The following is a 25,188-nucleotide window of genomic DNA, read 5'->3' as shown; positions in this document are numbered from 1 at the left end:
CTGCTTCTCAAACAAAAACCAATAAAGAAGTGAGTAAAGAGAGCGGCGTTTAAAATATTGTGCCGTTTTTATTTTTGTGTAAAAATCACACAGCTGCTAGTTGACTGCAGAGATACAGTACATCCATGCAGTTAAACATCTAGGATCCCACAGCCAAGAGAGAAGGAATTAAATAGAATATTCTTTCGCTGTTAGTCAGCAATTAATGCAAATTTACATATGAGTTCAAAAGTGTATCATATACAATATACAACAAAGATCTGGGAGAAAAACAGCATTCAAAATCCCATCAAAAACTTCATAACGGCTGATTGCTTTAGCTTGCCTGGATTGCCATATGGGTTTGGGACTGGGGGGGCGGTCGAGGGGTGAGAGTGGTATTGCGCAAGCAAACATCAATCAATCCCAGATGAAGGCGTTTAATAGGGTTTTGAATAGTATTAGTTCCAGGTCTGAAAACAACATAACCTCTCAACAAACACACAAACACACACACGCACGCACACCAAGTACATCATCGTTCTCAACAGCAGAAAAAGAAGGCGAGCCTTGATACAACAAGGAAGAGAGGTCAGTCAGCCACCATGGAAACCTGAACGCCGGTGAGGGAGTAAGGCTTTAGAAGACAGGTTCTTCAAAAACAAACACACAGGAAGCTCCAGCTACAAAAAAAACAAAGAAGAAACAAAAGAACAAACCAAACAAAGACAGTGTCCAAGATATTTTTAGGGTACCGGCACAAAAACCTCATCATACTAGTTTCCAGGTTATATTGAAGAAATAAAAATCGAGTGGTTCAGGTTTTCATTTTTTTCCTTCTTAAAGCATCGGTTTTTTTTTTTAAATACATGTGAAAGACAGGAACAACATGCAGGTTAAAACAATGTCAGGGTCAAAGAAGGAGGTAACAAAAATAAAAAAAGACAAAAGAAATGAAGGGGGTTTAAAGTTCAAAGTGCAGTTGGGTCATTCAGGTCTCCCCTTCTGTTGACTGTTCTCCGTCTGGTAGGCTTGTAGGCTTCATCTACACCCAATAAGGGTCATCTTGCCCAGAGAGCCAAGTCTCGCAGATTTAGGGTGAAACTGCCCTTATAAACACTGATCTGGAGTCGCCTCTGCCGCTCCCCCTCTACAACTGGGATCGGGGGGGAAGCTGATTGCTAGTCGGCACCAAAAGGGCAAACTAATCCCGAACGTGGATGGCGTTTTGGAAGATCCGAGATGCAAAACCAGAGTATATTGTTCACACAGTTGCTACTATAATAGTACAAATAGCGAAGTATAATTATAGTTGGTCTGTGAAGATGTATCGTCGTACTTGCATAGTGCTGACTGCCCCATTGGAAAACAGCTGAATTTTTCAAAATCAGTGTCAACTGTATCTGCCTGGGTCTCACCGTCTGTCCATGCCTGTCTGGATCTGTCTGCATGTCTGCTTTTCTGCGCAACTAGGAAGGCGAGAACAAAGGAAACCGAGCACAAAGTGGGCCATTTTGATTTAGGCTTCTTTGCTTCTAACTGGTCATGACCACAGAAAAATCACAGGAAAAAAATCATCCCTGATCAGCGAAGCTATTCTTCATAAATGCAGCCCCTGGAGTCAAACAGCAGTTGGAATACCATCAAAACCTTTAGCTTTAGTGAACGTCTGTTTTTGCCTGGAGACAACCGCACTGGTTTAAGGGGCGCCAGGCAACCTCAGCAATTGAAGATGAGGGACTTAAAGGACGTTGAAATGGTATTTGATCCAGGGCTGTGTTCAAAACGTCAAGGAAAAGTTGAAGGAGGGGAAAAGGCTTCCATCTTTTTGACAAGTTGAACACAGCCCAGGTACAGGGGAGAGAGCAAGGTACTAGTTCAGTCATTCGGCAGAAGGGTCAATCAATCAGTCAGATCAATCCCCAAACACTGTGTAACATGAAGATCAGGACAAAAAAAGAGAAGGAAAAAATGCAGAGTACTCTCATCCATTGCATCATGCCATCTATGTAAATGTTACCTGCTTACACACACACACACACACACACACCACACACACACAGTAAGGGGCAGTAATATGAGGTGGGCTGAGTTCATGTCACAGGATGAGCCAAAAGCCTTCACCATGATTATCTGGCCTATGCAGGCCCCACACAAAGAGTCCTGTCCCAGCGTAGCCCAATATGTTCCTTTTACTCTCAGAACATCACACCAAACTCCAGTCAAAAATAAGTCACTTTAATGCTGCCTTTGCTTATCGGCAAAGGTACACACCTGGTGGAACATGACTTGACACCTTTTACCAGTCGTTAGGAGTCGCTCTTCAATTCGGCTTACATCCAATACACCAAGCGTCACTTATTTCAATACAATTTCATCTTTCGTAATTGGCCCATGACTCATTCCCACAGCCTTCCACCAAAATACACCATGGTGAGCGGTAGTGAGCAGTGTGAACCAATTCTAAGAGAGCTGAGATGAAAGATTTTAACAGATTTTCAGTGACTTGGAACACTTTTTCCACGAATACTAGAGGACCCTTTTTTTTCTTTTTTTTTTTAACCGAAGAGCACCAAACCCTACAATCTTTAACATTCGAAGCAAAGATGCATTCCAGGGTCCTATCTGTTTTTCAAGGTTTTAAGTCAGTTCTAACAGCCAATAAGCAAGGCTACATTAAGAGTTTGGCGTGGCGCTCTCTCTGTACCACAAGAGAGAACGGAACATATTGGGGATACTCTCAAGCTTGCCAATAGACAGGGACACAAACATAGGAACAGTTGCACGCATACACAGCCGCTCTGCCTCTCTTCTTCAGTCGTTTGGAGAGTAGGAAATCAGACACCAGCAGTTTCGCTTCAGACCAGATGAGCAGTTGGAGCGTCTTGCCCGCCACTCCTAACCGTTTCTCAGTCAGCCGTCGTCCTGACCGTTGCCTCTCTCAAGGAAAAATTGAAAAGTGCCAGAGTTTGTTTGTAACATCCCCCCCACGCTCCCCCAAGCCCTCCCTTGGTGAGACGATGCTCACGGTCCGACCGGTTATGACTGGTAAAGTGTGCGGTTGAGTGTGTGAGTGTGGGTCTGAACAGTACGCCCCTTGGCAGGTTTGGAGCCTTCACGGAGGAGCGGGGGTTTTTAGAAAGCTGGGTTGATGGAGGGAGGGAGGGAGGGAGGGAGGGAGGGGAATCACACAGAGGGCCCCAGCCTCGCTTCGGTCTTCCGGGATGAACTACAGCCGAGTTGTCCTCCTCGCGCACGTTAGAGATGGGAGAAAGGTCTGAGCTGCTCCAGCTGAACCTCCAGAGATATCCTCTCTTCAAGCAAGTCCTGACAAATGACAACATGCATGCACACAGCAGTGAGAATTTTTCTTTTTACTGATGGCAAACTTATAAAATCTAATAGGAATCAAGTACAGATTCTATACAGTCCCACGATGCTATGTAGACCTTATTAATAATTAGTCCATTTGAATGTGATTTCAGCTCTCTAACTCCCCAGCTGATCAGCTGCCTTCATCTCCTCTAAGGAGAATACAATAAAGTTACACTACCTGGCTTGTGACATAACACTAGCAATTGAATCATTAGCAAAAAATAGGTTTTGACATATTATATACATGCACTATATATGTAATACATTTCCGTGCACTGCTTATACAACAATATTAGATAGATTTATTACAAAATGCCAGAGTATGTGTTGTCTTATGATAGAAAAAGAAATTGCTATATACAGTATATTGTCATACATAACAGTTGTCCATGGAAACTAATAGAGACAAAATGAGTTCTCATGCCATGTGACGCGAATTGATTGGGAGGATTATGGGAATTTTATAGTTAGTTAAACTTTCACAATAATACAGCTTTTACTTCCTTTTATAAAGTAGATACTGCTTGATAAAGAACAGACATGATTTGTATAAAATGATTTGATAAACCGTGACAAAGTCCAGGTATCGGGGAATGAAGCGTCTCGCCCTGACTGACCGACCTGACTTTGCCTCAAGATGACCACAACACTACGGCAAAAAGATACATGCACACTGCCTGACAAAGACCAGTTGGGGTCGAAACTTTGCTGAGTAAACACCTAATGCAGTGCGTGAGTATCTTTTTTTTTTTTTCGTTCCATTGTTTTGGCTTTTGTTTCAAGCACCTAGTCAGGATTTCTGCGTATCCACTACCTTGCACTACCTCACCATGCATGTCCTCCATACCTTCAGTTGTTGCTGCAGTTCACTGTTGAGTCGTGCCAGCACTGTGTTTGTCTCCTTGTTTCTTCTGATGGAGGCTTGGATTGCCTTTTTATCCTTCCCTACTGACCTGAAACCACACACACATACACACACTTTACTGCAACCATTATAAAACACACACAAAATTGCATCGGTATCAGATGTTCATTTTGTCTGGGAGTATTGATCGTTCAAAGGAATGAAGGAAGAACACAGGCATCAACAAAGACGCACAAACACAAACTTGAATTGCATCTGGAGTGACGACCTTACATTGATTACATTTGTTCTCTTATCAATCATCATCACAATATGCCTAACCCATATCATACCATTAACCATAACCCTAATTTTACCTCCTTAGGTGCCTATGGCCTTATAATGGTCTGCTGGCCTTTATTTCCCAAAAGCTCTTCACTTGTCAAATCCCGAATTCAAACTGATTCTCACAACTTAGGCTGTGCTCACACTATTCCACTTTTTTTCAAACTGCTAGCACTTGGTAACATTGAAATCAACATGGAGCAGCTGGCAGGCTGATGGAAAGTGGCTACTTTTGAAAAGGCACTGCACCTGTTTTCTCTTTAGGCAGAGCAGAGCCCTTTCTAAAGTTATGAGCCTTGAGTCAGCCTTTTAGAGGAAACCACATGACCTGCACTGACCAATCACGAAGAACAGGAGACAGGGTTTTACACTGACAGTTGATTACAACATTAACAAGCATGATGAAAATGGAGAAAGCATATAAAAGCTGGTAGTAGTTGTTACTCTGTCAGTATGGAGCTCATTGCCTGTGTTATGGAGTTTCTGGTACAGCTGTACATCAGTAATGTTTACTGAAAGTTACTGCACCTAGTTTTTATGGAAACAAAATGTGCTTTGTGCAACCTGCTTTTTAATCAGTACAAAATGCGATTGAGGCAGTGCTTTTTCTACGAAAAAAAGCAGAATAGAGAGAATATACCCTTATAACAACACAAGTTTTGTACCTGGGGATGGAGGGCTGAGTGGCCAAGACTGCAGCTATTAAATTTGATTTCTGCGGACCGTGCTGCTCATCTTCTGGCCGAAGCTCGTCTTCAGACTTCAACCTCCGACGCACCGGCTTGGGAGGAGGGGCTAGAGGGCCGGACGAACCCTTGGCCTGATGGGACAACAAACAAAGGCAAAAAAATAAATAAATAAATTAAACAACAAATTAGATTTAATAAAATCCATTAATTTTATACTCAAATGCAAATACAAGCCTAGATCCCATACAAGCTCCTGTGCATTAATCAGCCATTTGTTACAAACGTTAATGTAATAACTTCCCATTAATTTAATGAACTATTTAGGTTATAACTGTTAACAATAATACATTCCCCATTATTGTAATAAAGTTACCTACCATTAATGCAATAACTTATTTCTTGTTAAAATTATATCATTATTACATTAGTTTATATTAAATTAATAAGAAGGGTTTTTTTCAGATGTAGCACCATAGTTAATAATCACATTTGTGAATGGGTGACAGTTGTGTATTCAATTTTATCAGCCATTAAAAAAAAAAAAAAAAGAATTTTACAGAAGATTGAGACATACAGAGTTGACAGTGGCTGAGGCTCTATCCTCTGCTTGGCTGTCACTCTTGACTGTTCTCAAAGGACCGGCTCCCTCTGATGACTTATCCACCTGAAGACAACACACACACATACACACACACACACACACACACACACACAAAAAACATTACATGTTAACCTATCAACTCTTCACCTAGGTAGCCCATGGAAATCTCCATAATGACAGATTTTTACATTTTTTTAATGAAAATGCAACGTGTCACCACCAGTGGGCACCAGACTAATTTTAGTGACCTCTGTTCCACATGCCCAACAGCCTACGTGAGCACAACTAATAGGGCATACACACTGTAGTGCTAAAAAGCCATTGTGACAGGTTAAGAGTTGTGGAGGGTGACAGATTTTGACAAACCTGCTCGACTGTACTGGTTTAGCTAGTTCACATGCCATTTTCCAAATTCACTTAAATTGTATTGAGGAACTGAAGAACTGTCTCAAACCTCATGTCCTGAGAAGCTCTAGGTTTGAAGTGTAGTAGGGAAAAAAAGTGCAGAGTTTTGGCAGACTTAACAGCCAGTGACCTTTTACCACAGCAATTTTTGCTGTTGCAGCCAGCATGTGCAGTGTCACATTTTACCATCCTCCCTCATTGGAAATGAATCATATCCTGTCTGCCGTCCACCATCTATTGCTCTAAAGTGAATGCAGCTTCAGACTGTCAAATGCCAGGTCTCCATGATAATAAACTGTCCTATGATGGATAATGTAGACACAATTATACTAATACACCTTTAGGCCACATAAAGTGTGGAAAGTAATTTGTTTTCATTTGTTTAACAATTATTTGACTCATAAGTTAATTTTAGACTATCTTATAACCAAGGAATATTGCCAAAAACACAATTTCTATTAATTGAGAATCTTGATTTTACCATGAAAAACTGATGGTACTACCAAGACATAGCCAGACAGCTTGCCAAACACACACACACACACACACACACCATGTAACCACCTACCTGTCCCGTCTCGTTGTGTTTGTCGACCTCCGGCAGGCTGGAAGGCTGGTCGGACGCAGCGAAGGCCTGGAACTGGCTAAAGTCGGCAAAGTTGGGCTGCTGGGGGATCTGCTGGGGGGAGGTGGTGGTAAGCACCGCCCCGCCTCCCGATGCACCCTCGGCCTCGCCGCGGTGCCCGCTGTGTGGCACGGACGTCTAGAGACGGGGTAGCAGAGAGAGGGTAAAGGCCTTTGAATGTGTTGAATGCTTTAGTTAGATTTTGCTCATGATTTTGTACACTGGTGTGAATTTGTCTTATTAAAATGTCTATTCTTAAGCAGGTTTTTAAACGAAAAGTAACGCTACTTCGACTTCAGTAAACTTTCAGCAAGGTAACAGCACCACTACTTGAAGAGAATATTATGGTACTCTTTCCACCCCTGTATGTGTGTGTGTGTGTGTGTGTGTCTGTCTTACCTGTGTGGGTAGTGGTCGAGGAGGCACGGCGGGGGGGTAGGCTACCGCGCCGGTTTGCGGCTGTCCCGTGGCGGCCCCGGCAGCAAAGGTGCGGTTCATGTCCAGAGATGAGGAGCGGGAGTGGGAGGGGTGGGGGCGCGGCGGAGGGGGAGGGGGGGCCACCACCTTCAGGGCCTCCGGAGACGTACCCGACTGAGACCTAAACACACACACACAAACATTCAGCTGGATGATTTACTTTCATCCGCAAAATTGTCTCTGCTAAGAAAGGCCTACTTTCCACACCTGACATTAACAGCCAATTCATATCTGGATTGTGTCTACATATGATTTGGCTGGATTATATTTACATTTGACATTATAATGCGTCTCCAGTATACACACTGAAATGGCCAATCACACACCTTTACACCTAGATATGCGTTTTGCTCCATCTGAATACAACCTGATCTCCCAGAGCACATGCAGCACAATGCAGGTGGAAATTTGGCCAAAGACAACATTCCCTTTAAAGATCAACATCTATAAATGGTCATTTAACTGATTTGCAAGATGGCTACCATAGACCCTTTGGCACTACCGTCAAAGAAATAACAGTGGATGAGCAGTGCATGACAGTGTACAAGTCTATAAAGTATAAAATGCAGTGATTTCCTCGTGAATACAGAAAGCAAGGCCTTGTCCACACTGCTCGGCCACCAAAACTAGGAAAACAATCAAATAAAAAAAATAAATAAATCAGCACCTCTCTGTGCTGTTCCTCAACAGCCACTGACCTTTGTCTGGTGATCGGCTCCTGGTCTGAGGTGAAGGAGTCAGAACTGCTGTAACCGTCACCTTCATGGAGGAAAAATCAGTCCATGAGACACAACATGGGATCAAAGTATTTTTAAGTAAATACACCTAATTCACATTTTATTTTTTGCAACATTTTAAAAGTTTGCTTAAAGTTTTGCTTGACTGTTGGATGGAAATATAGCTATTGACTTTAAATGAGCTCTCTTCTATACCTGGCCATCCTTTGAGTTACTCACCTACAGTGTTGGCGGCTACAAACTTCATGGAGGCGGCTAGCTTGGCTTCTTCAGACAGTTCTGGAGGCTTGGCCAGCAGTGGACTGGTAGGGTGGTTGTGGTCTGAAGATTTGAGAATTAACAGAGAGGTCCAAAGCAATGAGTCTATTGCATTCAATTATACAGGGTGACTAGAGGTTTATGCAAGGTAAGACTTTTAAGCTGTTTTGTTTGCATTTTTGCTTTTACTTGACAGTTTACAGTAAAGACATATGATAAAGATAAAGATATATGGTATGTACCTTATGGCAAATGAGCCACCAGGATGCCCAAATTTAAAACACTTCTAATACATTTTTAATGACAGCTCAAAGAAAAAGCTGCATTTTTAAGTCCTCTGAAACTACACTGAATAGTCAAAGGCAGAATTTAATGTATTTAGGTTGGACAGAATGCTGTTAAGCTGAACCTACTATATGACCTTAGGCTATGCTTCTACAGTGCTGCACCTTTGCTACAGAGAGTCAGGTACTTTACCATGCAACTTCTGAAATACAATTGTTTTAAGACACAGAGATAACAAACCTAGAGATATTTTAGTACTGCTTGACTTTTTTACTTTTAGGGAAGCTGAGCAGCAAGCTCTTTTTCAGCAACGCCCAACTGCACTGTCATAGTCAATGCATACAAGGAATCTTCCCAGTCCAACCATATATCAGGTTGATATTGGGTAATCTGCTCCACTAGAGCAGTTGGGGGTTGAGTGCCTTGCTCAAGGGCTCCTCGTAAGTAGATGTGGAGAGCAAGAAGATTATTATAACATTAGTCATGCCTTTTAATGGACAGGTTTTAGCCTGTCTGGGGATCCAAAACAGCAACCTTCCAGCCACAAGCCAGCTACCATACTAAATGTGTCTTCAGCAGTACTATTTTAAGTAGGATCTGCAATATTGTTGTTTGATCCAAAAGTATCTTCAGTAGTAACTGTAGCAACTGCTAATTAGGATGACCACAAAAAGTTTCCACTATATGCTTATGAATAAAAAACACTGTCTGATTATGTCTAATGACAGCTGTCTGATTATGTCTAATGACAGCTGTCTGTTTATGTTTACTGATAACAAATGGCAGCCTCCTGGGTTGTCATTACCTATCCCTGCAAAATGTCCACCTCATGGTTGCACGTTAGTTATGTTAATATGCCTGTCCTACTGAGTCTATGGTTATGTTCAGACAGGCAGCTCAAATCTGATACAAGTCAGATACATGTTGTCTAAAGTCAGGTTCTAAAGAACAGCAAAAAAAAAGAAACACATGGAATCCAGTCTTTTTGGATTACATTTAAATTACTTTCACAAGTGGCGTGAAATCTGATTCATATTGCATCTGTGCAAATGCAACTCAGTCTGATTTGAAGTGTTTTTTCCACCCTGTCACTCCCCACGCAACACATATTTGACGTCACGTTGCAACAAAACAACAACCATGGAGGAGAGTCACCAAGAGAATATCAGTGGGAGCAACAAACAACATAGCATAGAGTACCGTGACAAAAAAATGGCATCATGAAAACATCCAGAATAAGCAATGAAACCTCCATGTTACCAGCTTATTGTTAGCTTGTTGTTTGAGTTGTTGGACAGAAAATGCATCCGACAGTGTGTGCACGCCTGTATTGTTACTATAACAACCACTGTCATGATGACAGCAATTGACTATTCTGTCTAAACACACAAGTCCGATCCGGTCACTAGTAAATTACAATGTGGACGGTCAGCCTTAAAGATCAGATCTGAAAAACAAATTGGATTTGCCTGCTGTCTGAACACAGCTTAAGTGTGTAGGAAGGCCAGAGGCTGTCTCACCGCTGCCTGTCCTCTTCAGCTCCATCTCCTGCATGTGGATCTTACTGGGCGTCATCCGGATGGGAACTGGGTGGACGATGGCCGTGTCCTGCAGTGCAGACAGAGAGACAGAGAGACAGGAGGTGAGACAGGCGGATAGGAAGGGAGACAGGCAGGTTTCGTGGAAGGAGGTGAGATTTGTGGTCCACAACATCACTTTAAGTAATTCATTATCACCGTCCACAAAAACAGCCACTTGGTCAAGTCTCGTCTCCGCCTGTCAATCGACTTGATGGTTTAATAAATGACAGCCCAACCTAGTGTGCCAAATGCAAAGATATTGAACACTCAATGTCATGATTTCTTCAACTATATGAAGGGGTACACCAATTCCAAAGTGATTTAAGGATTTTTAGATTGGGGTCGACCAATCTACAGAATCAATTCCAGCGCACTGCGGCACAAGATTGAAAAAATAATAATAATAATTTTGCATTTCTTTTGGCTGAAAATTCTGATTGCAATATGTTTGTGATATAAGTGGGCACAGCTTTTTCCGCGTAATTTTTGCTTTCAGGACTTGAAAAACTGTCAGAAAGATCTAGGTGGTAAATTAAATGTCAATGCTTTGGTTCTGCCCAGTCTGAATCTAATCAAAGAATGATTGATTGTATGTTTAGGCTGGGGTTTCGGCACAGAAATACAGAATACATTGAAGCTATCTAAAACCCTCTTAAAACAAAAAATACACCCTCTTGCAATATGGAAATTGTGGTAGTCAATATTGCACTTGTCATTGCTGAGAAGAAAAGGTTGATGTCTTCCTAAGAGACTGCATTTTCAGCTACAAGGTTGGACAAAAGGTTTAAAAAATGACTTGTATAGTTTAACAGTAAATGAAACAGAGCCTCGCAAATTTTGAAAATTAGTTATTGCACTGTCTGTTTATGGATGGATGTAAAGTCTATCACGACCTGCACTAGAATGGCTAAGCTAATACATATGAGGTATGGCTAGTGAGTTAGCCTTCCTCTTTACTTTCCCAGTGGTGTACAGTCTGAATTTCCAACCACCCGCCTGTGACTGCCCTCTCTTTATCTCCTACATTAAGGTAACGTTCAGTGGCAACAAGAGGAAAACTGTTCCCAGAGGCGAGCAAACCGAACAACTGCATGAAAACTCAAACAGTCTGAATTCTTTGATTGTAAGGCATTTCTCGTGATTGGTGGATGTCACTGTGGAAAAAAAGGTTGTTGTCCAATAAAAGCTAAGCGAGCCAAATCACAAGATAGCCTTGCCGCTGCTGATGCAGCAGATAGCGCATTGAAAGAACATCATGCACTGAGAGACAGAGTGACAATGAGATATCAGAGAGAGCGAGAGAGAGAGAGAGAAAGAGAGAGAGAAACAGAGAGAGAGAGAGAGAGAGAGAGACAAACAGAGAGAGAGAGGAGAGAGAGAAAATGCAGAGAGATCCAGAGAGGGTTAATATCTGTCCATTAATGGAGAAACCATGCATACTAAGTGATTGACTTACAGGGTCAGCTGGTGCAATGTTAGAGTCAAATTGGGTCAGAGTTTGTGAGCTGGAGGAGCGCTCGCTAAACGTCTCCCACTGCTGCAGGAGACAGACAGACAGTGAGAAAAAAACAACACGTCAGTCAGCCAGTGCAGTGACATCACACATTACATCATCGGTCTGAGCCGCCACTGTGATGTGACATCATCAAGTCGTCGGCAGATGACGTGGTGACGCGACATCAACAGCGGGCGCGGGGACAAAACCACTCAACGACCAGCAACATCGCTGACTTTCATACACATGAGTAGGAGAGCAGGCTACCACCACAGTCCAGGGAAGTGAGAGAAGAGGTGCTGAATTGTCAGTAATTACGCTCAATAATAAAGGGAATCAAGTGGCAATCAAATTATGTTGAATGAGCAAAAAAAAAAGAGCAGCCTAAACTAATAACCCCACAGCAATTAATGAAGATGAATCAAACATAAACACAGCAAAAACTAACAATGTGTGTACATGGAGTGTAAGTATATAATCGTGTGGCTGCGTGCATGTTGGAACCTCGTTGCTCTGGTTCATCTCAGGCCAGGTCTGGTTGAGCGAAGGCATCGAGGGAGACTTGTTGGGGGTGACCTCCACCGGGGAGCCCGAGTATCCAACGTCGGCGGTCGACTCTGGGACCTCTGCGTGCAAAACATCAGACAATGGTTAACCAGAGTCCTTCAGAACATCCAAAGACACACATATACAGTATATATACACACATGGGGAGATTTTTAGTTTTCAATTAAAGCAATAAGCCCCAAGAGGCCATGGTTTACAGTGATTTTAGAACAGCTAAGGGGCGTTGTTAGGCATGACGCGGAGCGGAGTGCCTAAAACCCCCTTAGCTGTGGTTTACAGCGAGGCTGTAAACCACAGCCTCGCGGGGCTTATTGCTTTTATGAAACGGTTACTACATATGGCGCAGTAATACTGATGTGATGCGGTCACAGGTGTGTGTTTATAGAGTATTTTAAAACGGCTTCGAACGCAGCTCAGCCAATCATAATCAAGGACCGGAACTATCCGTTTTATAAGATATATTTTAGGGTTAGATCAATATATCACACTGTATTGGCCAGTCAGTATCATCCACCTCTGCTATGATGGATATAATGCAGTTTGTTTGCTCAAAAACTCAACCCCTAATCGATATAACCTATTGCATGGATCAGTGCCTGAGGATTCAAATACTACTGCCTACGAGTTTTTGCTCCAATGACACATCTATATTTAGGGTTTGGACCATAAGCAAATACCTACTGCTGCAATATAAAACCACAGAGGCCCAGATTTGGCACAGATTCGGCAAAGGGTAGCAGAAAACTAATGTTTTTAATTTCTTGACGTGCTTTGTAAGCGGAAACCTCCATCCAGATTTGGAGAGGTTCAGAGATTAAAAAGTTGGAGTAGGAGGAAGAGAAAAAGAGAAGTAAAGAGATTGAGCAAGATAATGACTGCAGGGGTCGTAAAACTCACCGGCAGGGTTATTATGACATTATGGGCCGTGACGGTCACACTAGACTGTTGTTTTTATTCATAAACATGAATTACTGGGCCAGTTTTACTGCATTTTCCCGGCACCACCAACCCCTTTTGATTATTTGCATGTTCTGTAAGCAATTCATAAAGGCATACTGCAGCACAAGAAATGCCACCTGCTCTAGTCAGAGGATACATTTTTAATAAATGTTACATGGGAAAATAAGCTTAAACAAAAATCACTGTTTTGGAAACAAGATTTTTGGCATACACACTAAATTGCATAAACAAACACTCTGAAGGCAAGTTCTCCCATCTAATTAATCACAATCTATGGCTAGAAACCACATTTGCTGAAATCCCTTAACCTTTTACAGTTACCGCATCTTATGGTAACTGTATTATGCAGTATGTGTCACTATCTCTTTTTTTTTTTACCTCTTTTTAATACAAGATACGAGTTCTGCTGTGCAGAATTTTGTCTTTCTCTGCTGTTCTGACATTAGTGAGGATAAGCAAGGTGAATCTTAAACATGTAATGCTTAATTAACATGTTGATTTTCATTGGCTGTCACCTTTTGCTGAGAATAAGGCGGCAGTACTGTTGCTCCAGCATGGTAATCACAGCCCTAGTAAATTCATGAATAAGTCCAAATTACTAAGGTGCAGATTTTGCACACTGCAGTGCTGTTACCATTGAGTTTTATGAATAAGGGCATGAGTATGGGAAATGACCAGGGGGAGGGAGCATTGGAGAGAGTGAGGCTAGCTCTGTACCTGCTGAGTCATCCAGGTCAATCAGCTTTGGCATCAGGCTCTCGGGCAGCTTCTCTGGGAGGTCGTAGCCATTCTTCCTGGCCACAACCAGGTGGAAGGCGGCACAGAACTCATCCAGGGTCAGCGCTCCGTCTTTATCGAAGTCTGACAGCTCCCTGAGAGACGCAGAGCGGACAGGTTGGTCTGCAGTCATGACAGAATCCATAACAGCTGCAGATAGCTCATTCAGAATGGGCCAGGTGTATAAAGATGGCTGCCTCCTAATTTGACGTTATTATCCATCTCACAGCATTTAAAATGTCAACATCTGCTCTTGCTGGTTCAGAAGCACTGGGTGCATGTTGCACTGTTTGGTGGGCATGGAGGATTCTCTTCAGTCTTTATGCAGCTGGCCCATTTACAACAACTTAACACCCAGAGTGGTCTGTCAGACCGCAGTAACTATTTGTTTGTATTTGTTTCACAAACCTAGCGATAATCAAATGAAATGACTATAATTCAGCTAATGTTGCAGTATCGGGTTAGCTAATGCTAGCCTCATTTGTTAAGAGAGAGAGAGAGAGAGAGACTAAAGCCTGAGCAAGGATGAGATACTGTCAGACAAAATGCAGCCAATATATAACCTATTATTTAATGTTCACACATCTGAAAATTGATTACCGTGATGGCCAGTCAAGACCATTACTATATGAACAGGCTGAGCAGACATCTGCACGGTATACAACAGCTCTCCATGACAGAGAAACACATAATAAAGACAATAAACACTCACCAAATGTGTGACAGCTCTAGAATCGGTAGCTTTGATTTGGTGAAGAACTCTTTTGCTGCTGAACCTGGAAAACATAAAAACAGAAGGGAGATGATTACGTCACACTGCGTTTTACAGAATGGTGTAGTGTGTGTGTGTGTGTATGTGTGCGCTCTCACCAGGTATGAAGCCGTTGAGGTCCGGCTGGATGGTTTTGAACTGGTTAATGTAATACTGTCTCTGCTCATCCGTGATCTTCCACGGATCGTCGTAGCCGCTGGATTGCCGCTGAATCTCATTGGTCGTTGCCGCTGAGGCCACCGTTCGTATCGTTGTGCTCTCCTATGGTAAGCCGCAAGGGACATTTGCAGAGACATGGAGGAAAACTCAGAGACTAAGAAAAAATGCTTGAAAGTTGGTTAGCACCAGTTATAAAAGGAATACACACACTTAAGCAAAGTAGTGTAATGTGAAGTCCTAATCTACTTCGATGCAGTCGTAATTGTATAGTGAAGTGGCTGTATGTATGAGTGCCTGTCTGGCTACAGTTTAGACTGTAAACACTTGAAAGGACAATGTTATGAATGCTCTTCAATGTGGTACTACAGTGGCATTGAAAAGGGTTTTGCTTTACTTAGATTATAAACTTCACACAATTCTGAGAAAACAGATTAGATGGAGGCACAGAAGCCACAATGTGAAATACACAACGGTATTATGTTGTGCACAAGTGACATTCACTTTTAACATGTTGTTCAGTCCAGTTTGGTCCAAGGAGAATTTGAAAAATCTATCTTAACACTAAGACTTCACACCACTTTTGAGGATGACCAGCACAAAAAGAACAATATGTTTTGATGAAGAAGGAATAGGCTTCTGGCTCAACTACAAAAAAAATGCAGCTAAGTCCCAGATTTGGACTCCATGCTGTATGGTGTTCTTCTGAGGATTTTATGGTCCTGTAATGCCAGGGAGCAACCCTAATCCTGAAGTGGTCAACTGTAGCTGGGTACAAAGTGTAATAGCTGCTGCTGCAGATTCAAAAGGAGAAACCTGGGTAGTCTACTCATTTTTATACTGTGAGGGAAAACAACTGCAACCCACATGGAAGATCTTGACAGACTGGTCAGTTTTCTTAAGTAACTGAGACCTTCAAGTCAAGAGACTCCATTGGGCCTCGAGCACAATCTCCAGCCATTCATATTTTTTTGAAGAAATTCTTACAGTATTTCAAACCGATTTAGCGAATTTTCTCAGAAAGGAAAAGATCCAACTTTTGTGAAAGTGCATCAGTCTCTTTAAGTCTTTGGTCAGAGGGGGGAGAGAGAGCGAGCCGCGTGGGGGTGGGAAGCTTTGGGAATCTCACGATTCGATTTCAATTCTTGGGGTCACGATTAAATTTAAAATCGATTCTCGATTCATCACGATTATCTACACTATGCAATTGATACATAGATTCTAGATTGTCATTTTGATTCATTTGCCCGCTTGTCTACAGCAGGCAGCTGAATACATTCCAGAGAAAAAAATATATTACATGTGATCAAAAAAATATAGACCTTGAATATGAATTCACTTAAACTTCTTATTTATTATATCAGCATATACTGCACAGTGCAACACGTCTTCCCAGGTTTGTAGGAGCATTTCTGTGTTGCATCGCTTTTGAAAAACTTCAAACGTTTTTTTTTAAACACAATATGTTTGTATTGGACTATGTCCTTACAGCTGAACACTGCCACCGACTCCATTACACATTTAGCAACATCCAAGTAGCGTCCAGTCAGGTGGGCGTGTTAAGTTCATTATGCTACTGGAGTACTTCAAAGTCAAATGGTAAATTTGACAAACGTCATGGCTTTAATTGAGTTCATTTCTCTCAGTTTGGTTTTGAAATCCGAAATGCAGCCACGCATCTGCCTTGAGACTTGTTAGGATTGAAGAATCAGACAAAATTAAATCGTGATGCACTGGAGAATCGATATTTTTTTTTTACTCAGCTCTAGAGCTGAGACAGGCAGAGGGCTGTGCCAAGAGGCGTAATGCTGCCCTACCTGGACTGACGAGGGATGCATTGCTGGGAGTGTGCTGGAGGGCGGGGTGTCTGCTGTGAAACTGACCCAGCTTTCCTGAACTGGAGGAGGGGGCGAGTGGGAGGACCACATCCCATCACCAGACACTGGACCTGCAAGGAGGAGAGCACAGTAAAGTTAAATTTTTCTCAACTTTAGATAGTGCTCTGCTCTGTCTAAAAAGAAACCAAGCCAGCACTATTTCCAATGCTGTGGCTTTCCATCCACCTTTTGGCATTTTTAAAGACGGTGGCATATTGAAAAAAGCAGAACAGTGGGAACACAGCCTCAGTGTTATTAAGAAAGTACAATTAAGCGATGGGTGTTACCTGTCTGTGCTTCTCTGAACTGCGTCCAGACAGCTCCAGTTGCGGCCACCGCCGGCTGTCTGTCTGCGTTTCCTCCGCTGGGCTGCCGCTTGTGTTTCCTCCAGGAGTGGGGGGAGGTGGGAGGAGACTGGTGAGGGGAGACCACTGGGGACGTCGAGTCGGGCTGACAACAGAAAACCAGCAGATACAACCAATTAAAACACAGAAAATGTCAGTGGGGGAAAAAAAAGTCCTACAAATGCAGAGTCTCAACCCGGTTTCAGAAATTAACTTTTTGGCTCACCTGCCAAAAGATGTTAACTCAACTAAAAAAATACTTGCTAAGAATAATTAATCTAAATTTTTCATAGAAATATGTCATCCTATGTGTTTTCAATTGTGTTTCATGCAAAGGATCAGGTACTGGGGTTTTTATTGGAAACTTGCTCACTCACACGATGCATCTTTTTGTCCTCGTCTTCATTTTTTTTCATTTTGGTGGCCTCACACTTGCTATGTGTCGCCAAATGGGAATAACATTAAGTTCCAGCTAACATTAAGTTAGCTAACCATCCAGGCAGTGGAGAATCAGAAGAAAAAGTGCGCAGAAGTTTAGACGCTACTGCTTTATGTAGTGTAACAGGCAGCCAATAAGGAGACAGTTTGATATGGAGTCATGGTTTTGCTTTGATTTGACTTTCTCGCAGTCAGAGTGTGTACGGTGGTCAGCAGGGACAAAGTTTGAGAACAGGCACAGACCAAAGAGTGTATATCACAGAGGCATTCAAATGTTATTGTTCCAAGAACATACTGGCCAGTGTGGCGGGAGACCCTTATTGACTGATCTGACAAAACCAAATGTTACCAGTATTTGACACTTTTTTTCAAACAACATAATATTTCAATCTTGCCCAGGGAACATGCCACTACTGAGCTAGTAAATGCAGGCCTCCAATAAATACTAGTTCAAAAGATTTTTCTCAGCTTGTCACAGATATAAGATGCTCACGCGACCACTGAATGAAAAATAAACATTTTACAACCGATAAAAATGGATCAACCAGTCAAGCAAGAGGTCTACATGACTGACAGGTGAAACCTCACTGCTTCCAGCAAAGATAAGTCAGCAGTACTGCAGCGGGAAACTTCAAGGAGTAATTCATGCTCCAAGCATCAAAAAATTCAGAGGAAAAAAAGAACTCAAGTAGCACAGCATTATTCCAGTATCATGTCTCCAATAAGTGCTGGGTTCAGTTGTTGAAGGAAATAAAATACCTGGAACACTGTTGTACATTTTACAGTGTGTGTGTAAGATGTTCCCTAAATGATACATAATGCTGGACTCCATTTTTAATGTGTTGTAGTTGCACTAACTGGGGAAAAAAACAAACTCATCTTGTAAGGCACATACATCATACCGCTCTACCCTCTGAGAAAGTTTAGTTATTCTATTATATTTTGATGTTTTGTACATTGGTAATGCATGCCTAGGAGTGGGACTATTAAACTAACAAGAGCAAAGTCATATTTACCTGGTAAGAGAGCACTGCCTATGCTGGGAAGGAAGAATTACTAACCTGTGATTCTATGGTAGGTGCCAGGGGCTGGATGACCTCATGGACAGGAACTGAAGCGGATGGGGGGGGCCCTTTCTTGTTCTGGTGGCCCCTGCCGGGCGGTCTGGGTATTACTCCGGCGCCTGAGCCGGGGTACAGCCCCTGACTGTCGGTGTCCTGGTACAGTGCTGCGTGCCTCGCCTCTGCCTCATTCTTCCCCACCACAAACCTGGGCAGTGGCAGGTCCTTGACTGGGGAGGAAGGAGGAATCCACTCGCAGTATTAAGAGTAGGAAACTGCAGAGTTTTGTGTTATATTGATTTCAGGTGTTGTGATGCACTAAGCTGGCATTCAGACCTGGCTTTTCTAGTGGATGTAGTTTTTTAAAAAGGACAAATCCAACCTTGGATGCTCAGCAAGAGAGTGAGAGATTTTCCAGTCAAGGAAAAGTGAGAGTAGCACCCCTCACTCAAAACACAACATGTCTTGAGGCTGCATTGCATTCTGGTCTATTGAGGCTGCTGTCAGTAGAGAAACTGCTTTCTCTGCTTCTTCTACAATGGATTTCTCCCTGTGTGATTGTTGAATGTCGGTGTAAAATGATGAATCTAGAAAGAAGCCTTTGCTCTTTGAATAGCAAAGGCTAGTCAATAGTAAATCTCACATTTACCATTGATGTTTTGGATAGTTGCATTTTTTTTCTGCTATCAAACTCTGTTGTAGCTGTACTGGAAATATCTTGATGTGACATCACATCATCTACATTTGGCCAGTTATCCATGGGAATATGAAAAATACACCACCAAAACAAAAAATGGACCCAGAAATGCAAGGCACTTAGAAACTTAGAAACATAGCCTACACTCTATGTTGAGGAGGTTACGCATTTGTAATTAGCTGTATGTTATATTTGCTTCACATAACTACCGATAATCAAATGGGAGTGTAATGGTCAACTCATGTTGCAGTGGTGAGTTAGCCAATGCTAGCCTCATTAGCTTATAATAGAGTGAGAGACTGTAGCGCTGAAGAAAGACAAGATACCAAGCTCACTAAATGAAATGTGTACCAAAATGCAGCCAAAATATAACCTACTTAGACATACATACACAAGTGAAAATTGATTATCCCGATTAAAATAATTGTTAAACAAGTGATGAGCGGTCGAGATTTTTAATAAAGCATGTGTTTCACAGACATTGCTGCCCTCTCCACCTCACCACAGTAAACTGCAAACCTGCGGGTAACACTGAACTGAGAGATGCAATACATATGCTGTACATTAACAAGCAGAAGCCTTGAGCAGACCAGTGGCAGAAAAGGTGCTGGTTTAAACCCGAGGGCTGCCTGTCCAGAGAGTAGTGAAAATGTGGTGGCCTCTGGAGAGCTGACAGAACCAGCAGACAGAGGACCAATATCTGCTATGGACCGTCTCCTGGAGAGCGCTGAAGTGCACACACACAACTGTCTTTACTTCCTGATAACACACAGCCACTGAATCAACACTGTACTTATGCCGTCTGCATATGAATTACTTTTTGTGACTGCTCTGTCACTCACCTTTGAAAGCTTATTATTAACAAATAAATGTTCTATTCAATATGTCTGCCTGACCAAAATGTCTCGACTTTAGGCTTTTCGACAGCACATAATAAATGGCTAGTTTCAACCAAAGACTATTGCATCTCACTTACAGTATACAACAGTATACTTCTGAATGTAAGAGCAAGAGGTTTCCATGGTTCAAAACGTGACCAATTAAAACAATAGTTTGTACTTCATGTCCATCTTGGTGTGAGGAAGTGGCCTCTGTGCTTCCTTGTTATAATTTTATCAAAGTTATGTAATCAGTTTCAGCAACTTTATGTTGCAACATTTGAGACACAAGTGCCTTCATGTCGTATGAATGTGGATGACTACAACATCTTCCCTTATGTTTTTTAACAGAAGCCACACCAAAGGCAAACAGAAAAAAACAGCACAATTTTCCAGTTAGGCCCTGGAGGGCTGAAACTAGGAACTCCATTTAGGACCTCTTACTGTCAGTCACCTGTTACCACAAACACTGGGCTGCTGTCATCACCTGGGAAAAATAGCTAGCATAAATATGTTTCAAATAATTTGTGACACGGTGAGACAAGCCTGATTTATCTTATCTGACAAATGATGCATCCACTGACTGGACTTTCAATGAAGTGCATTTCAAGCAGCTAAAATATTTTACACATTATTTGCCCAGGTCTGGTTAGGTTACACTGTAACTGCACAACAAAGCACTCTAAAAGGGCTTGAAAATGACTTGTCTTGTCATCTGCCCCTCACATCCTGTCCCATGATCTCCTCAAAATTCATTAGACGTAGGGGGGAAATACCTCCAACAGCCCATCACTTCTATAACAGGTTTTGACCAGGCAGAGACTGGAGCGACAAAAGGAGAAGAAGAATCTGATGTAGCCAAGGCTTTGAGTTAAGCAGCAGATTCCAGTGGTTAGCCATGGAGCCTGGTATGTTGTTATGCGATGGCATTGCGCGGGAATCCTTTTCAGCTCTTACCTTCTTGTGCGAGAGGGGGCTCTGAGATAAGGTCAGGGGAAGAGGATGGGCTAACAAGGCGTCAAGCGAGGACTTCTGATTAAATTCAAGTCAACGGTGGACTCACCCGAGTTGAGGCTTTCCACCCTCAGGGGCAGTCCGGACTGGGCGATGGCAATGAGCTTCAGAGCGATGTAGAACTGGCTCCGCCCAAAGTGACCCAGCCGAGTGGCTCCGCATAGCTCTGTGATCTGAGCCCACACACAAGGACAAGGAGGAACAGTTAGCAACATTGTTTTCATCCAAAACTCTGATATTACCCATTACTGACTGACCGTTTTTGATTCAGTACTCGGTATAAACACAATGACCACGAGGAGCCCAACTGGTGCCAAGTCTGTTAATGGAACGGAATAGAATAGAATAGAATAGAATAGAATAGAATAGAATAGAGCTTTGTCCAACTAAGGCTGAAAATGTGTCTTTGGCCTCCCCTCTGACAAATCATGCACTGGAGAATTAAAAGGGTAAAGTAAGAAAGGAAACAGGGGATAACTAAACACTAATAACAAACGTTTGCTCTAACAATGGCCTGTATTGTTTGCTAGCCACTCAGTGGCCACAAACAACAACATTGGGAACACTCAAGGTCATCAAAAGATTGCAATGGGAGAGAATATGTCAATTCTTATTGACACAAATACCGAGTGCTTGTAAGACTTTCATCTAGCAAGGGAGGTAGAGACACTGCATGAAAACATCAGTAACACACCTCTGAGCCATGGAAATAAAGTACAGTAAAACATAATGCATCTAAATTGTGAAATGTAGTGAAATTCCTCACCAAAGACGTATTGACAATATGAAATGTGCATGCACCCAAATTCTGAAATGCCTTTTGCAATCAAATTGGAAGTTTAACTGCTTTAAGTCACATCCATCATTAAGGAAACTGCTATTAGGCACAAGCAATGCTCTCATTCACTTATTTTTGTTCATTAACAGAGATGTTCAATGGGCCTGTTCAGCAATAAGTCTGATTCTCACGTATTTTGTCGCACTTGATCTCATGCGGAGTAGGCTTTGTGCAAAATGAGGGAGGGGGCAGCACAGCAGAAAATGCAGAATGATTGAAATGTGTACACAAACACTTCATGAGACAATGCACAGTCTGGTGAGAGTGTATAGTGCATAGTATAGTTGTATGAGTATTAGACACCAGAAACCAGTGGCTGATGTACACCCAGGGAGGTGAACTTCATAACATCATGATGAGTCCTTAGGTATGAGTTCCTAAGAATTGAGAACCACAATACCCCAACAACACCAACAGCTGGCTGAACCTTTTTTTGCTGACCAAGTACTTAATCTGAGTATGCGTGGATACAAAACACCAATCACTTTCCTTAGCCTGTTACAACATGACACTCACTACATGTGTTTCACAGGCCACCAGAATGTCCATCCTACAGATTGGGAGTAGAAGATTACAACAGCTTTTCATTCTTCCACACAGCTCCCTTGTTGACCTTGAAAAGGATGCTGACTCACAAACTGCAAATATTGGCCTGCTGAGAGACCTGGAGTCACGAGAATGGGCTGCTGCAGTTAATCTGGCTACTCACACCTCACAATTCAAAGACAGGCCAGGCAGGCTCTGGGTAGGGTCATTTGTGGCGTGACCACAACACCAATCCTGTAATCTAGCAAGTTAGGAGCACATGTCTCAGTTTGGCCAATATGGGCTGACAAGGATTATATAAGCGACTGACTTGTGGTATTGAAGGATACACCATCTCTCACTGGATTTAGACACAATTCTGTTTGATCAGGTTAAGTGACAACTTTTAAAGAGCACACTGGGAGTATGTGGGCATTGTGACACTGGTTTTGCATTTCCACCAAGTCAGCTCAATCCAGGGGCGAACAAAATAGCAGATGTTGATGGGATGAGTAAGAGGACAGGAAAGAGTGGGCAGTGAGCTGAAGCAGAGGGGTGATGAGGACACAATTCGTTACATACAAAGCTATTCAACACATGAGCCACAGAATGAGAATACAAAATGATAGTTGGAGTGCAGATGACATAACAGCTTATTTATGCATAAGATAAGATGAAAGCTCGACCCTAGATTTCAGATAGTGTTAATTAACTTGGCTTTGGCTAAAGCTAACATTAGCCAGAAGAAGGTGTGTCTCTTTTGCTACGCAACATAGCTAACCAACAAGGCTAACGATAGCTTTACCGGATGGCAGGTCAGCTTTGACAGCCAAGCAAGTCTGTAAAATGTCTAAATAACATCGCTACGTTTGGCCTCGTAGTCTGATAGTTTAGATTAAAGACTGTAACTTGCTAACGTTAGCTTACCTGCAGGACAACTTCGCTGGGTAGCTGGGCCGCCCGGAAAAGGTCAAGAACTCTTCCATTGGAAGCCACTTTTTTGGTGTTGTCCGTGTCGCAATAAACGAACAAATCCGAGTAATATTTCTGCTCAACATCAGTTAATGTTAGACTTTCCATTGTAGTAGCAAACGAACCCTAAAACCGGACTAGTTGGCTATTGATTAGCCCTTGGCCAATGGCTGGGGTAGGATCCAAAAATGGGCGAGACTTCAGGATCCCAACTTAGCTAGCGTTATTGCACTAGCTAACGTTAAGGTTAGCAATAATAATATTCGCAACGCGCTGCAGATCTTGTGCAGTCTTGTTGTCTTCTGATCCGGCTTTCAGTAAAAGTCCCAAACACAGCCTATGTGCAATCTGAGGTGAACGCCACTGAACTATTCAAATGTGGAATGCTTTCAGACAGTTAATCACTTAACTTGTTGGGCTAGCCAAGCCAAGTAGCCAACAGCTGGCTAGTACGAGCGAGCGAGCTAACAGCTACCTTGAATCAAAGTCAGTGGCACTAAGCTAACTAGCAAGTCCGAAAGTGCGTCCCTCTGCTTAGCCTGGACGTCTACCACGTTAACCTCGCTTAATAGTACTTCTTCTCCCTCTGTTCCGTGACGGGACTGTGTTTATGCGTTTCGCTTGAAATAAATTCCTCTGCGGAGCCGTTAGAAGTAAAGTTTCGGGATCTTTTGGTTCCTTCCTCCAGTAGTCATAGCCGCCATTCCTACCACCAGTGTCAAGCCACCCAGAATTAAAATTAGACTTCCGGTAAAATTCTTCAAATTAAAATCATTATTTTTTAGTAATGCAAATAATCAAAGTGAAAATTAAGACTATATTTAAGGAGAAATCTGCAGTTAATGAAAAATCAATAGTTGGTTTTTTTCCAGGACGATTTTTGTTGTTCTGTGCACTCCAATACATATTTATTCTCCGAATGTGACAAACTTTATACTTTTGTTTTGAAGCCAAAGTCGCTTAACTTCTGTTTTTATCCTGGGTAACTCTGGCTAACTTGATGCCCTGTGACGTCATTGAGCAGACGGTGCGAGTCAGCGCGAGCTTGCTTGGCCTGCAGGGACCCGGATGAGGAATTTCAAAATAAAAGTTACATTGACGTTATTGGCGGTAATAACCACAACCACAAACTTGCTCAGGGTAATTATACCAAGATATCACAATTGACTTGACAATGACAATGACATATTGATTGACATGTCGCACCTATAAGTGAAAAAAGAGAGGTAGGAATGTAATTGCTCAGCATGCCAGTTTCAATGTCCCTGGCTGGTCAACATGGAGGCAACATCACAGTCTGTGCAGCCCTCTCACAGGATGGGATAGTAGCTTGTTGGGCCCTTACAATAGGGCAAGGGACTTTTTTAGGACTTTTTTCCCTCAGTGCATGGCTAGAGAAAACATACCGTCTCATGTTGATGAAAAAAATTGTAATTACATATACCTTCATTCTCACTGTGTTGTAGATAGACAAACATGTAGATATGATATGATTTACCATTGGCATTCCGGTGTGGATACAGCTAAATATACTTTGTTGTTGAAATCAACTGCGTGTTTAGAAATTGTTGGGCAATGCTATGAACTAGGTATTGGGTAGAGTGGTTACATCCTGTG

The 25,188-nt window shown here is 42.3% G+C and overlaps 1 protein-coding gene across 3 annotated transcripts; it reads right to left on the bottom strand.

The window, feature by feature from the left end:
* Nucleotides 1–48: 48 nt before the first annotated feature.
* reps1 (RALBP1 associated Eps domain containing 1) lies at nucleotides 49–24,271 on the bottom strand. Of its 3 annotated transcripts, none has more exons than XM_071908696.2 (19): nucleotides 23,527–24,271; nucleotides 21,286–21,409; nucleotides 18,648–18,877; nucleotides 17,092–17,254; nucleotides 16,745–16,875; nucleotides 14,870–15,032; nucleotides 14,712–14,775; nucleotides 13,940–14,094; nucleotides 12,200–12,321; nucleotides 11,657–11,737; nucleotides 10,141–10,228; nucleotides 8,297–8,398; nucleotides 8,039–8,099; nucleotides 7,263–7,461; nucleotides 6,807–7,001; nucleotides 5,807–5,896; nucleotides 5,209–5,363; nucleotides 4,202–4,307; nucleotides 49–3,306 (listed from the first exon to the last, which is right to left on the bottom strand). In XM_071908696.2, the coding sequence occupies exons 1-19, from the start codon at nucleotides 23,677–23,679 to the stop codon at nucleotides 3,238–3,240; spliced, it is 2,451 nt and encodes an 816-aa protein (XP_071764797.1). In that variant the 5' UTR covers nucleotides 23,680–24,271; the 3' UTR covers nucleotides 49–3,237. The 3 variants fall into 3 exon arrangements, with proteins under 3 accessions (XP_071764797.1, XP_071764799.1, XP_078145886.1); XM_071908698.2 differs by having other exon boundaries at nucleotides 16,811–16,875; XM_078289760.1 differs by lacking the exon at nucleotides 11,657–11,737.
* Between the last annotated feature and the right edge of the window lie 917 nt (nucleotides 24,272–25,188).

The sequence above is a fragment of the Centroberyx gerrardi genome, chromosome 18 (assembly GCF_048128805.1).
Source record: "Centroberyx gerrardi isolate f3 chromosome 18, fCenGer3.hap1.cur.20231027, whole genome shotgun sequence".
NCBI classification, from domain to species: Eukaryota; Metazoa; Chordata; class Actinopteri; order Beryciformes; family Berycidae; genus Centroberyx; species Centroberyx gerrardi.
This window is presented reverse-complemented; position numbering and strand designations above follow the sequence as displayed.